This window comes from Anser cygnoides, chromosome 1 (genome assembly GCF_040182565.1).
Source record: "Anser cygnoides isolate HZ-2024a breed goose chromosome 1, Taihu_goose_T2T_genome, whole genome shotgun sequence".
Classification (NCBI taxonomy): Eukaryota; Metazoa; Chordata; class Aves; order Anseriformes; family Anatidae; genus Anser; species Anser cygnoides.
In genome coordinates this window covers 15676319-15691094 of record NC_089873.1, presented here as the reverse complement: position 1 = coordinate 15691094, position 14776 = coordinate 15676319, and the positions used below count along the sequence as shown (strand labels likewise).

Sequence of the window (14776 nt, the reverse complement as noted above, 5' to 3'; positions counted from 1 at the left end):
TTTATTGATTCAGTTTGGGATGCTATTAAATGCACAAGACAGGATAGACTTACAGTGAACTAGAAAAGGATGATTTTGGTAACCCTCCATCGCTTGCCGCATTTGTCAACACACCAGCGAAGTAGCTCGTCATCAGTCTGATTTCCTGCTGAAACACAAAAATTGACAGCAATTGAAAACTGAAAAAGAGTTTTCTAATTCAGTTTTGTTTGGGTCCATTTGCACACCAAGAAGAGCTGCAGTGAATCCCCCTGTGAATCAGTCTTCCTTGTTAAATGCATCCCAACTACCTCACTTCTGCTGACAGCAGCAAAGAGCTCGAGGTGATACAGCTACTAAGAAATTGCAGCCGGGAATCTAGGCAGGGAGCACAGCAGCCTTCTCGTGGAAGGGTTTTCGCCTTCGTGTTGGCATGACAGGCAGCCCCGTTACGTGAGTGCCCCAGCAAGCAGGCACACACACTGACCCCAAATCTCAGCTTGGGAGGAGCTGTGGGTATGGAGCTGCCAGGTAGGTAGGATGAATTTCCCACCTCTCTTGGGCAGGTGCTCAAAGGGCTTCAAGTGAAGAGTCTGTTCTGATCCTCTGGCCTGCACAACCCAACGTACTGGAAGGCTTGAAGCTGAACTACAGTACATCTCTCAGAGAAAGAAGAAGAGAAAAAAAGAAAAAAGAAAGAAACGTGACAGAACTTTTAACTTAACAAGTGCTGGAGGCATGAAAATCCTCAGCCTAGAGGACAATGGGAACATTCCAGGGGTCTGAAAGAAAAAGCAAGTAAAATCACAAGTGTTTAATTTTCTAGTACAGCTTTGACTTTCAACCAAGTCAGGGGTGACCAGAGCAGTGCATTTGGACTTGTCCTTAAGAAGGGCTGGAGGGAAGGAGAAAGTGTTCCAGGTAAATAAGAACCATGATTTTTATCTCAGTAGTATGCAAGACTTCAGAACAAAATTTGAAGGAAAACCAGACAGGAATATGTGGGAAGAAATGTGGCTTGCGTTTGTAAAAGGTAGATGTATGCATGCCACGCTCACCTAACCATCATAGCTCACATAACCACCAGTTAGCAAACAGAGCTCCCAAAGGGAAATGCCATATATTTCATCTCTCTAGACCCGAGCAAAACCTACCATGCAGAGCCAGGTGGGCAACAGTTAATGTGGTTACAGAAGATGGGATAAGCAAAGGCACTGAAAGGCGAAGATGGGTTATACTAAGGAGGAGGTGACGAGTAGGAGCTTTGAAATAGAAGTACTGGGGTGGAGGAAGGATTGATGTGTTAAATATTTGCATTAATTGTTTGTTACAAAAATCTGGAGTTATCTGATGAAATCTGCTAATAAAGTCAAGCTGGAAGATAACATTAAAATGAGGAGGCTCCGAAGGCAACTGGAAGATAATATTAAACTGAGGAGCTCTTGAATACAAAAAGAAAGAGGGAACCTTGAAGACTGAGGTCAGAATGTCAATCAACTGCTTTTCTAATGCAACCTTCAAAAAACCATAGATTGTATCAGAGCAGATTTGTTTCTCCAGCAGAATAAGATAGTTGTTAGTGCTGCTGCACAGTGCATGGATGAGATTTCACTCTGAATGCTCTGAACGCTCACAGTGAGCCCGCCTGTTCAAGAAAGAAGAAATCAAACTGCAACTAAAGAGGAGAAGAGCTATGAGGATCTTTGTGGAATGGAGAGCCCGTATTCAAGGGCTGACAAGAAGGGTTATAGATACATCAGAGATTTAAACCAGGAGAGAAGAAAAGCTATGTAAGATTAATAAATAATAATAATAATAATAATAGCATATGAGGGGAAGAAAAAAGAAAAAAGTATAAACTGGCTAAAGCTAAACATAACCTAGATATTAGAAGATGTTTCCTAATTTTTACAATGGTGAGATTCTGGAATAGCCTTCTCACTCAGAAAAAGAGAAGAAAATATCTAACTTGCTTAATGCAATTATGGAATCTCAGTACTACATCCTACTGGAGTCAGTAGAAGCTAGACTTCCTGGCTGGGGCTGCTCCTTTCAGCCCTGTGCTCGCACGCACTGGCACAGACTCGGGCACACATTACTAGTGTAGGCAAGTCAGTCTGGTGGAAGCAAGAAAAGAAAAGGGTAAGACACCAGACACCACGTATTTCTCGTCAAAAACATTGAGTGTACCGACAGGCCTCAGCTTAAGAAAAAGTATTCTCAGTTGCACTCCTCAGAACAATTAATTTTAAAACTAATGACTCTCCTGATGTAGCACAATGCCCTGTGTGCTATGCAAACAACTGGAAAAATCAAAACGTCATAATGTGCTTCACTTGTTACCCAAGTACCTTGACAAAACTAGTTCAAGCCTTCTGATTTCTACCAGATATAAAACTAGAATTCAACAGAGCATAATTTCACCTTCCAAAACAATTCACCATTTCTAAAATGGATGCAAGACCCAGACAGCCTTAACCAGAGAGCCTTGCACTCCCACTTCACTTGTTCCTAATACTTGGCATCTTCTTAACCACCCGCTCATTTCTTGCATTGACAACAGCATTGTGTTTCTGATGTCTTATGTGATTTCTGTATTTTTTTTTTTCCTGGTTATTTCTGCATTCAACTTTCTGTTTCTCTCGTACCACTAACATTTCTCCTGGTAGTTTACCCTCATGCAGGCTGCAGCACAGAGTCTTGCTCTGCCGTGGGATGTGGTGGCAATGCAGCTCTACCGGCTTGTTTTTGACACAGGGACCTTTGAAAACCCAAAGCTTGCTCTTCCACTGAGCAGTTACTGCTCGGTCAGAGCAATACCACACAGTGCTTTTTAATCCTTTACTCAAGAATAAACGAAAAGGCACATTTCATACCTGCTTTCTTTTTGGAGAGCTGGCTGGTGTCATCAATCCATTAGGACATATTCTGAGCCCACCTCTCCCCAGCACAGCACAGATGCTTGGTAACTTCGTAATAACCATCTTAGAGCCTACAAAGGGGTGAAAAATACAGAAGCCAAAGAGCCTGAGACGCTCAAGCCTACTCCCAGGCCTGGTTTTCACTTTGTAATGCAGAAGAGATTGTGTGAAACATGGAAACCAAACCAAAAAAATCAAAGTTACTCAGTTATTTGAGGCCTGGGGACTGATTGAGTTTTATAACATGTAAGCCCATAGTTTTCTCAATTTCTAACTACAAGTTCATAGTTTGGAAACAGGAAAAAGTATCTGTAAATGCTATTAGAAAAGAAACACCGATTACAGCTCTCCATTCCTCATCCCTGTGCCAAATGTAGACGGCTTGCTTCTCATGCTCCTCTTTCCACATCTGCTCCTCTACGCTTCCTAAGAAAATGCCTGGAAGTTTACCTGACCCAGGGATGGCTAGGAACAAGTGCAGGAGCTCTCATTAGCACTCAGGTAATTTGATTTAGTGTAGGAAATCACTCACCATTGATTTTGGAGCTGTGTTCAGGTATTGTTTTTCACAAACAGAACTGAATAAAACACTGCAGACTGGAGGGTATTCATGTCTATTTAAAATCATTTTTCTTGTTGTTCTTTTGCTTTAATAACTTAAGCTGCAGTTCTACTACAAAACACTACCATACAGAAATGGAGCATTCCTGCCTGTGTCTGAACACGAATGATCCCTCTTTCCATTAACAGAAGCGTGTTACACTTCTAAGTCCTGTTAGCACTCACTGATAACAGCATCAGGACGACTGAGCCAACTTAACAGCTTCCTGCTGCTATTCCACCCACATCTTTCAGGATGCATGCTGGATTTTTTAGTCTTTTAATTTCTGTTAATCTTTTGCACTCAGAAACCAAATTAAAACTGGAAAAAAAGATAACGCCCCACATTCAGAGAACAAGCAAATAAAATTCAGAGTAGGAAAAGCTTCTGAAGTCACAATGTCTTGTGGCTAAGTCAAGACTAAAAGGAGCTTTAATCTTCATTACTGTCATTCATGTTGCCCAAAGAAATGCAGCTAGTCGGGTTTACAAACCGCTCAAGATGAACCATCAGTATGAATATAACATTCCTGAACCCAGTGAAGAACCAGTGGAGGGCACCATTTCCATACAGAGATGAATTCACTGTTGTTAAGAATTGTTTTTAACATAAAGTAAAAACCAGTGAAAATACAACTTGTATAATACTGATATGTCCTTTAGAAATGTAGAGTCGAGATGAAAATGAACAAAATGAGACCCGAGTTTTGCAGAGCAGGAAGCATTTTAGGAAGAGAGAGGTGTGCTCTGACTTGACCCACAGAGAAAAAGTTATCCACAAATTTGCTTCTGAGAGCACTTGACTTTACATAACACAGAAGACAGACCAGTTTACTCCATTGTGATGTCTGCAAACTCCAACATGAAATGAATATGAATTACTTCCACTTTATTTTCTAACAAACAACTTGACTCTCCCTCGAGAGCCATAAACACAAAGGAGGGACACTCCATCCACTATGGACTTCTAACTCTCCCGGATTAGATCTAGGACGCATTTTTTCTTCTTTAAAAGAACACAAAAAAAATGTCACTTAAATGTCACTCACCACATACAAGCACCCAATCTTTATGTTCATAGCATTCTCAAAACCCAAAGAAGGTACGTGTTCATGTAATTAGCTGCTTGTCATGAAACATGCACGGTTGCAGGCGATCCTTTAAGCAAAATTAGAGATGGAACTGAAGATAAATCTTAAACCACTGATGTCTTCAGGCCATCCATTCGTGTCCTTTAATCCATTCCATTGTGAACACAAACTATCATCAAACTCCTTTTCATTCCCTTAAATGGCCCTGTTGGAGGATCTCACAATAACTAACATTTTAATGTTGTCAGGGGTCTCTTAAAACCTGAGATCTGCTTGGCAATGCCTCAGCAGGGAGATCGCTGCCACTGACAGGGAAATCGTTCAGAATAAAACCAGCTCGATTCAGTGTCTGTCATTAAAGGAAGACCCAACTAGGAATCCAAAGAATTCAAAAGTACTTCTCACCATCTCAAAGACCCTTAATCATACAGTGAAATACAATATACGGCATTCCTGAACTTCACACTGAAACTACCAGTGTTTTAAAAATAAAACAAAACCCCAAAGAAAAACATAAACAAAGACGATTGTCAACGTAACGTTTCAACCAATGCAAAAATCTTTTAATTTTGTAAATATGAGAATATTAATGGTACCCTTGGCTATATAGGTAAACTTAAAACTTCAAGATGTAAACATAAAACACATTTAGGTCTTCCAATGCAAGCAATACACAGAAGTTTGACCCAAGTCCAAATCCTATCTACAGGAGATGACTCTTCAGTAACTTCTCAGTCACAAAGACTTTTGATCCATTAAACGATTCAAGGGATCCCATTGACTTTTGGGGTAATAATAAATTTAGTAATATATTGAGGTCATTATACAGCAAGCACAAAGTCATCATTGCCTCAAACATAAACAAAACCCCCAAATTCTCACACAGTTTCTACGGTGACATACGTTTATCTTCTGCACTTTTTGATGGAGCAGGGGCTGCTCTTGTCCCTTAACCAACTAAAGGAAACTGTCCCAGGATTTTCAGAGAAGCGCTTCAAAAATAGCTTAAAAAAATGCAGCAATGGACACAGGTATGAAAACTTCATTTGCTTCACAACAGACTAGGTAACGTTTAACAAAAACACATAGTCTGATTTATTTCTAAAAACTAGCATGATGAAGAGATTTGGATTACTTCCTCATCACTCCAATTTGATGGGTAATAGCTGATTTCAGAAAGCCTTGTTTTGCAAAACAGAGCGTGCTGGTGATGCTGGCGCACTGCCCTGTGTTGTGGTTTAACCCTGCACAGAAGCGTGCCACGTGGTGCCCAAGTAAATCACGCAGCACGCCTAACAGAACGCAGCCGGTGCCAAGAGCCATCAGCAAGTCTCTCCAGAAAAGGTCTGTCAGCCGTCAGTTTGGCTTTCAGGAGTCAAGGAGCGTTGGTCACTTCAGACACAGGGATTTCCTCCTCAATGAAGTTATATTCTGTAACACAAATCTGCCCCAAACGACCTCCTAGTAGCAATGACAAAAGGGAGCACTTAAAGGTTCCTCATGCGTTTATTATAAATTACTGAAAAAAAATAATGCTGGCGGTCATTTTCTCCTTCAAGCACACTGACGCACTCAATCATCAACCAGCCACGTACCGCAGCACAATACCACAACCAACCTTTTTCTTTGCCAGTGTTTTATTTAAAATGACTTATTCTGCAGAGAAACCAAACCAAAGAACTCTGTCTTCGAAACAGGCACATCACAGCTAAGCAGACTTTTGGCCAGCTGACGCTTACCAGCCATTTGCACACCCCAGAATTTATTGTACATCCCAGAATTTATTTGCACATCTCCAAAGAGGTGTCATGCAGCTGCATTTGTTTGAAAGGTAGACCGAAAGATTTGCCCGTGGTCACAAGGAAATCAACGGCAGTCAAGGACAGAGCAAATTTAGACAACGCTTGCTCAGGTAATTAAAAAATACATGGTTGACACAGAACTACAAAATTGGGAATGTTGTACTGCCACAGCTCTTTGATAAACTAAACAATTATGAAGCAGGAAAAAAAAAAAGTACAAAATAGAAAGAGTGAGGTTTTAAAGAGAATTCAGATTTTCTGCAGGAAATTACAAACCTTAAAAAAACACACAGGATTTCTTCATCTAAAATCACTACTACTAGAAACGTGACATTTTGGAGAAAAAGAATAAAGGGTTCAGCACTAACATTGATTAGAAACACAAAGGCAAACATTCAAAACTGTCTTATCACTGTCTGGCTCAGCTACCAGCTGCACTAAAAGAGAACATTCACATCTTATATTTAAGAGCGTGCTTATAAAACCTAAATATGGGGTCAAAACAGCCCCCAGGGCCTGCTTATATTGCCACCTTTATAAAAAAGGACTCTTAACTGTCCAATTAAGTATGCAGCACAAAAATTGAAACAGTTGAAGGATGTGTAGCTTTTATTATTTTCTTTTCATATCTACATAAGGGATTTCAGACCCTTTCTTTCATGTTACCAAATGGGAAGTTTTCCAACTGTAAGTATTATATAAAGTGACAGAGGTAAATGCCACTTCACGACCAAAAACAATCTGCTTCTCTCAGACATGGCAAGCCAGTTCATGGCCACTTCCACACGAACATAACCATAAGTAAACAAAATAATTTGAATTCACACCACTGAGGAGTGTACATGTAAACAGAATCTTCTCAAACAAAACTAGCCCCCAGACCACCACCCACACCCGTAACATCATAACCTGGTTTCGTGTCACACCCAAAGCTGCGTTTCCGATAAATTTATCTTGGTCTTGATACTGCAAAAATTAAGACAAAAAAAAAAGAAACTAAAACAAACCCAACAAACCTGAAATACAGTGTTTGGATGTCTGATTTCTAGTGTCATGAATTCACCATAGCCTGAATTCATTAAAAGTAACAGTAGATGTTAGTAAAAATATCAAAGTTTCCTTAATATTTCCCCTTATGTTTCCCACTTGGATAGCATTAGTGCCAAAACAGTGTCCTGGAACCGTGTCTGTGTTGACTTCACATAAAAACCCACCACTTTTACAACCATGTTTTGATTTAATTATTGTACACAGGTTAACAAAAATGTATCACAAGTGAAACTAAACGTTGGATTTAACAAAAACAATATTCAGAATGGTACAACACGTGTTCTTTTTCTCCAGGAAGAAATATTACAAGCGTTCATCTTAAGGACAATTTAGCCACACTATAGACAGAAGTTCTGTTAAAATGCAACTGTGGTCTACTAAGCCACTTATTTTAGCACTACAGAGTATCTGAAGTCAGAGTCCTACATCCAAGGCTTAAAAATCATTAAAGATCCAAACCCAAAAACGTCTTACAGTCAAAATGACAGTATTTAAAAAAACAACCCCCCCCAACAATTAATTAAAAGGCTGTTGTATATAGTTTTATCCTCTTCATAGCACTCTCTATTCATATAACTGCTCCTATCATTGGTAATAGGGTCTGTACCTGGCTTGATCAGGGTGGTGTGGTCCAGGAAGAGGGGCCTGAGCAGGAGGCCCTTGCATTCTTGGAGGTGGAGGCGGCCCTCGTGGAGCTGGCCAAATCCCTGGACTCATCCCCCCCGGCTGCGTGAAAGGGGGACTAAGAGTCCCTTGATCTTCACTGAACTGTGGCAAAGAGTTAGGGTTGTAGTGGTGGGGAGGGGGCGCGCTTACATTTACGGGGGGGCCTCCGTGCTGAGGAGGGGGAGGTCCCGGAGGAGGATGATTCATGTATGGCGGCATCTGGGCAATTATATGTCCAGGTGGCGGGGTTATTGGAGGAGGAGCAGAGGTCATTGGTGGCGGAGGAGCTTGGCTATACACCATGTGAGGAGTGCCTGCTGCCTGGGGAGGATGCTGCAGAGGATGGCTTATTGGTGGAGGTGGTGGTGGGGGTGGCGCGTAATGCTGCTGTGGAGGCATTATATGGTGAGGGTGCGTTACCACCGGTTGCCCCTGATACTCGGGATGATGGTGAGCGGGTGCCGGGGCTGGCGGAGGTGGTTCTCGAGCACCCGAACTGGAATCATCCTGAATGGGAACAGTTATCAGGTTGCTGTGTTTCCGCGTGGAGATGCGGAAGGTGTCCTGACTGACCGGGCGGGGCGGCGGCGGAGCCATGGCCATCTCCGCCGGAGGGGCACGGATGTCTTCGTGTGGCTGGTTGTAATGCTCGTGCGGCACGTGCTGCAGAGGAGGCGGGGGCATCATGATGTGCTGCTTTGGCGGAATGTGGCTCATGTGGTGCTTCTCAGGCGGCATTATGAAGCGCTCAGGAATTTCAGCAGGTGGCGGGGCAATCGGAGGATGAACGGGCTCGAGCGGAGGGCGAGTAACGGGCTTCCCAGCTCTCATATGGCGGTGGTTGATGTGAGCTTGTAGGTCCCTCTGCGACAGGTAAGTTCTCTTGCACCCTTGAACAATGCTACACATGAAGAGAGACCCTCGTACGCACTGCTCGATTCGCTGCACGGGTTCGTTACAGCTGAATGAGAAGAAAAAATTAGTTTACTGTCATCACAGACAATAATCTGCAAGTTTTTGTTGTTGCTGTTGTTAGAAGTCAACCATTTTGCCATAATTATCCAAATTTGATATCATGTTTTTCCCCCCACTGCAGCAATGAAAAACATTTTGTTGATTTTGAAGTTAAACAAACTTGTAAGCCTCCAAATACAACTGTGAAATAACCAACATTTCATGGGGTGGAAATTTAGATATAGCATCACCCTCTGTCACAAATTCCCTTGGCATTTTAATACTTACCCAGAGTGACACTGAGTAATTAAACAGCTTTTTATTCCTTTTCAAACTCGAGCAATTACCCTTTATCTACACAAATATTTAAACAGCAACGTAAACATTAATCTTTTACACTCTATTAACTGTGAGATATGAAACTGTAATCCAGCGGTGCAGTAAGAGCACTCTGCTACCTCTCCTAAGTGCACATAAATAAGAAACGTTAATACATTATCCGAAATGAGGCATTTAATTTTCTCTCCTACGTTTCCCTTAAGAACAAATTTCAGGAGAACTTACCCTGGACACATTTTGTCTCCCTTCTTCTCATGGAGTATAGCACAGTCATAGCAGAAAACATGCTTGCAGGGTATCTAGAAGAAAAAAAGGCTCTGTCAAGACAAGATACGTCATTCCACAGCACACAATTCCTAATAATAGAAGCACTTCAGTTACTTATGAAACAAACAGATATAACGTAGCAGTTAACAGTCTACTTTAAATAGAACAGTTCAAAAACAGTTTGAGTCCAGGGCTTGGGAAAGCAAGTTTTTTTTTTTTTTTTTTAAGGAGCTGGCAAAAACAGTATAGGTAAAAATGTTAAGTTTTCCAGTAATACTGAACCTTTACAGAAACTGTATATGCAGTCTAATTACACTTACTTTATGTGCAAGCAGGGAATGTCTTAAAAGCATCATCAATCATCAACAATCATCGAGTCAGAGCCCTAAGTCTGCTACATCACACGAATCTAAATCTCTAGGAATTAGTTACACTAGTTTTAAAGGCATAAAAAGTGTTTTCTACCTTGGTTGCCAATCACCCAGTGACATAAAAAGATTATTTTTAAAGCCAACTGGTACAAGATCGAAAACCACTGAACTTGAAAGACTTTTGTTCCTATTTTGGGGTTTTTGTTTTAAAGCTTCTCATTTTAACACTTTCAAGCTTACTTTTCTAAATCAAGGAGCAAAGTAAACTCGACCAGAACAAAACATTTCAGTAATTAAGGCCCTGGTTCTATCCTGATATTCTTCTGCTGCTGCTTTCTGCAGACATCCGAATAAACCATCCCTAGAGGCTTCGCAGTGATACAGCAATACCAAATTGTACCTAAAGGGAAACCATGGCTGCTGCTTCCACTGATGGTTTCACTCACCATGCGTCCATAGGTTTTGATGGGCAACCCACACTTATCACAGAAATGGACAGGTGTATCGTCCTTCTCGCCCAGCAGGTTTATCTGGTAGAAGAGAGAAAGGGGTAGGGAGAAAAAAAAAATCACTAAAGCTGCTCATTTCAATCATCATCAACCAACACATTACTTCTGAATTAACTGAGAATGAAGCAAGAACACCACAAACACGACAAGGCAGAGAATGTGTTTTTAGTAAGCACTGTTATTTTAAAAAGTATTCAAAGAGAGATCCATGATTTTCCAAACATGACTGTACCTTATAATCCCAAAAAATGGGTCCAGGGAATCTCCTTTGATTTCCAAACATCTCACCTCCTTTGCATTCATACCGCTCCTCTTCATTATAATCAAATTCTTCTGTGGGAAGAAGAAAGAGGAGAAGACAAGCCAACTACAACACTTCCCCGGTTGACACCAGCTGCTGTTAAGCGCATGCATCATTTATAATGAAATAATCAAGAAAGGCCACGACATTCCCAGCCTGCTGGGCCCATTCTGCGAGAACGTACAATGAGAAAAGTAAGAATGCATTTTGGGAATTGGCATCATTTATTCCTTATAGCACAGCAGAGCCTGGAAATGTGAAACTTGCTTTGCAGTTGTACAGAACCTCGGATCCCAGGTCCTCAAAACTGACTGGAGCTGCAGAATAACATGCTTCCTTCTTACAGGGCTGGTGTTTGTAGTATTTACTTACCTTCATCACCAGCTTGGGTCTTGGAAGGCATCCTGTTCATATTTCTGGGATTCCGAGGGGCAGGTTTGGCTTTATTGGTCTGTTTTGAGATCAGCTTTATAGGGATTCTTCTACGAACATCAAGACCACCCAATGATCCTGAACTATTTGTTCCTTGCAAATCATTGTCTGTGAAAGAAAGAAAAGCATTTGTTATTTCTCAGTTATTAAATAGTGTCTTAAGAGGCTAAATATTAACCGAACAGTTATTATATAAACAGGAATTGTTTTCAAAACAACTATGGTTTTAGGAAATCTACCTCTAGAAACTAAGCTATTAAAAAAAACAAAACTAGTCTGTCATTTTTGCACAGTAGGAAAAAAAAGGGTAACTGTACAGCTCTTATCACAGCATGAACACTACTGAAGAGTCAATTCTTTGTACAACCTTGACAGCATAGAATTTCTTACGAGAAAGCATTTTTACAGTTCATGTGAACTGTTTACAGGCTGGAAGGAAACTAGTCTCCACATTAACTCATAGCACCTCGACATATCACTCAGAGGTTTAGCATAAAGAATCACAGAAATGTTGGTGCTTAGGGTACGCAGTAGTTTCCTTGCTAAAGTGACACCGACTGTTCTCCACTACCGAATTCTCATTAACCAGATTTAAAGCTGAGTGCCAGGGCAAAGGAAAAAAGAAACTGCCTGACTCATGCCTAAGCACATGCAGGCTCCACAAGATAGTCTGGAGGGGACGATGCAACAAGCAACACCAAAGAAGGGGGTACAAGGCACAAACTACCCCAGCTTTCAGTACGTCTACCTTAACCCACCACACAGCTTCTCATTTACACCAAAACTAAATTATGGCCTTCACAAATCTACCCGGCTCACTTCCATTTTAACTGAAAATCTTGTCAACACGTATCCCTACCAGCCCTTTGCAACCAAGGGTCAAACTTCTACAAAAAACACTATTAGGCTCCTATTCAGAAGCCTTTACATCTTTATCCACTACAGGAACTAGGTGGGTATACGCATAAGGAAAACCAGCAGTTAAATTCACATTTTGAAACCAAATCACCCAAGAACTTCATCTGGAAGCCTCGTGCACACGCCAGCATTTTCGGGGATGTGGTTTGGGTGTTTTTATTTACAGCGTTCAGATTCAAGCCCTGTCCACGCTTTTGATTGGAAAAGTGAAGACATAAATATTTAACGTTGCTGTCATTTCTGGTCCGTCATGAGAGGACTTCACGTCAGAGGCTGGAAACGTTTAAGGGGGGGCGTGCTCCACCTCCGAGCTGTGCCACAAGCTGTTGGGGTGTGAGCCCTGCCAGCCCACCACAGGGACAGAGTCGGGACCACCACCAAGGCACCACGACACTGAAATCGGGGCTCCATTGGGCCCCGTTATTGTGCTCTGCACCTCGCCTGCCGTGAATTACTGTTCCTCAAAGCTTGTAGCTTCCCTATGCAATACAACAAGTCAAAGGAAAAACAGGAAAAAGAAAAAAAAGGGGTCTTGCTATAAATCGTTCAACACCTAACACCAAAATTAGGAACTGCAACAAAGTTTCACTTTAGGACTCTGCCCTGACAGTCACTGTACCTCAGCACCAAGAGCCCCTGGTTTTCTGAGCTAGATAAACCTGTTTCCCGTAGCACTGCTTCACTCTGAAAGGAAACACGCAAACCAGCAAAGACAACAAAACCTGGTTCATTTGCTTTTTTCAGGCTGTCCTGTTGGCTGGACAGGTGACCCAGCAAGCAAACAACTCAGACACCAGGTTTACAGAGAGACAGGCCAGCACATCAGAGGCAACGGTAAATGCTAAAGTTGCCTGTTTTCCACTTGCTGGGAGGATATTTTTAACTATACTACAGAAAAAGACTCTACTACAGACCAAAAAGTCCACAAAGACCTCAGTCCACCTGAAAATATGGATAACTAAAACTAAATATAATATAATATATAACTAAAGCAAATCTTTGTATGCTCCACTGACCTGCTGGTAGGAAGCAGTTACGCTGTGACGCTGCCCAAGACCTTTGCAAGCTAGCAGTATTTGCGTGACTTAGACACTCGCTGAACCAAACGAGCAAGTTTTAGACATTCATATTTACAAGAGAATAATAGATTCCAGTACGAGCATGCAAATCCAGCAGGATTAAGTCTCAAACGAAATGACAACAAAAAGTACCCCAAATTAAGCCCCACCCCAAAGTACCCAAAGCATTTAACTACTTAGAGAAGATACAACAGAAGCCTAGAGTACCACCTGCATGAGCTTTGCTTTGGTTATATTTTTGAGTTCCAGGGGTTCTTAAAATCATACAAGCACAGGATCGTTAGGGCTGGAGAAGCCCTCCAAGATCATCTGGTCCAACCACCCCCTACCACCAATGTCACCCACTAAACCCTGTCCCTAAGCACCACGTCCAACCTCTCCTTGAACACCCCCAGGGACGGTGACACTGCCACCTCCCTGGGCAACCCGTCCCAGTGCCTGACTGCTCTTTCTGAGAAGAAATGTCTCCTCATTTCCAACCCGACACCCCCCCCCCCCCCGGCGCAGCCCGAGGCCGCTCCCCGAGCTCCCCCCAGCACGCGGCCGGGTTCGGCTCCCCTCAGAGCGGGCCCCACGCACCCGCCCCGCCGCCCCCCGCCGGCCCCCGGCCCCAAGGCCCAGCCGAGGCCGGGCGCTGCCCGCCCGTAGCGCAGGGCCGCAGCCCGGGGGCCGAGGAGGGCCCTGAGGGACCCTGAGGGGCCCCGAGGCCGCGCGGGAGGCGCCGAGACCCCGCCGCCGGCTCCTCACCAGTGTGGGCCATGGCGCGGCGCGGGGCGCTCTGGGAGCGGAAGGGCGAGGCCGGAAGCGGAAGCGGGGGGCGTGAAGGGGGCGTGAAGCGGGGCGCGGCGGGGCAGGGCCGGCGGGGCCGTGCTGCGGGCTGGGAGCACGCGGGGGGGGCGGGGGGGGGGTATGGAAGTATGGGGGGGGGGCGGCACCGGGGCTCCGTTACCGGGGGGGGGCCGGGTGGAGGGGTGGAGGGGTGGATGGGTGGATGGGGGTGGTGCCGCTGTGGCTGACGGGATGGCGGCGGGAGAGCGGGGCATGCTGGGAGTTGTAGTGCCGGGCATCCCGCACATGCGCACTGAAGGAGGGGGAGGTGGGAGTGGGGCTTGCCGCCATGTTGGGGGTGGTCTGTGAGGGGAGGGGGTGGCGGCGGGATCCTGGCAGGGGGCTCAGGGCCAGGAGAAGGGGCAGCGGGCACAGCCTGGGGCACGGCGGGTCCCTTCTGCGCTGTGTGGGTGGCTGAGCGCCGGCACAGGCTGCCCAGGGAGGCTGTGGGGTCTCCTCCTTGGAGACCTTCAGAAGCCACCTGGACGTGGTCCTGGGCAGCCTGCTCTGGGTGTCCCTGCTTGGGCAGGGGTTGGAGCAGCCGGCCTCCAGAGCGCCCTGCCCGCCTCACCTTTCTCTGACAAAACCTGACCCTGTGCCTTCTTGGGGAAGGATAAAAAGTAAAAGTGAGGCAGTGTGTCCTGTTCAGGAGCCCTGTCTGGCAGCTTA

The 14776-nt window shown here is 44.0% G+C and overlaps 1 protein-coding gene across 4 annotated transcripts; it reads right to left on the bottom strand.

Annotated features, from left to right (window-relative positions):
• Nucleotides 1–6210: 6210 nt before the first annotated feature.
• Nucleotides 6211–14145, bottom strand: CBLL1 (Cbl proto-oncogene like 1). Of its 4 annotated transcripts, none has more exons than XM_066989772.1 (6): nucleotides 14027–14145; nucleotides 11223–11390; nucleotides 10782–10882; nucleotides 10487–10570; nucleotides 9628–9701; nucleotides 6211–9070 (listed from the first exon to the last, which is right to left on the bottom strand). In XM_066989772.1, exons 1-6 carry the CDS (start codon nucleotides 14037–14039, stop codon nucleotides 8029–8031), a joined length of 1482 nt encoding a protein of 493 aa, XP_066845873.1. In that variant the 5' UTR covers nucleotides 14040–14145; the 3' UTR covers nucleotides 6211–8028. The 4 variants fall into 4 exon arrangements, with proteins under 4 accessions (XP_066845873.1, XP_047924521.2, XP_047924520.2 ...); XM_048068564.2 differs by lacking the exon at nucleotides 14027–14145 and adding an exon at nucleotides 13490–13769 and having other exon boundaries at nucleotides 10782–10879; XM_048068563.2 differs by lacking the exon at nucleotides 14027–14145 and adding an exon at nucleotides 13490–13768.
• Between the last annotated feature and the right edge of the window lie 631 nt (nucleotides 14146–14776).

Excerpts from the sequence above, each read along its gene's own strand:
- CBLL1 (XM_048068563.2), bottom strand. The coding sequence starts at position 13,544 with ATGATTTTAAGAACCCCTGGAACTCAAAAATATAACCAAAGCAAAGCT. Across the intron at positions 9,702-10,486 it reads TCAAAACCTATGGACGCATG|ATACCCTGCAAGCATGTTTT; the intron begins GTGAGTGAAACC and ends TTTTTCTTCTAG. Across the intron at positions 9,071-9,627 it reads GGAGACAAAATGTGTCCAGG|CTGTAACGAACCCGTGCAGC; the intron begins GTAAGTTCTCCT and ends CTTCTCATTCAG.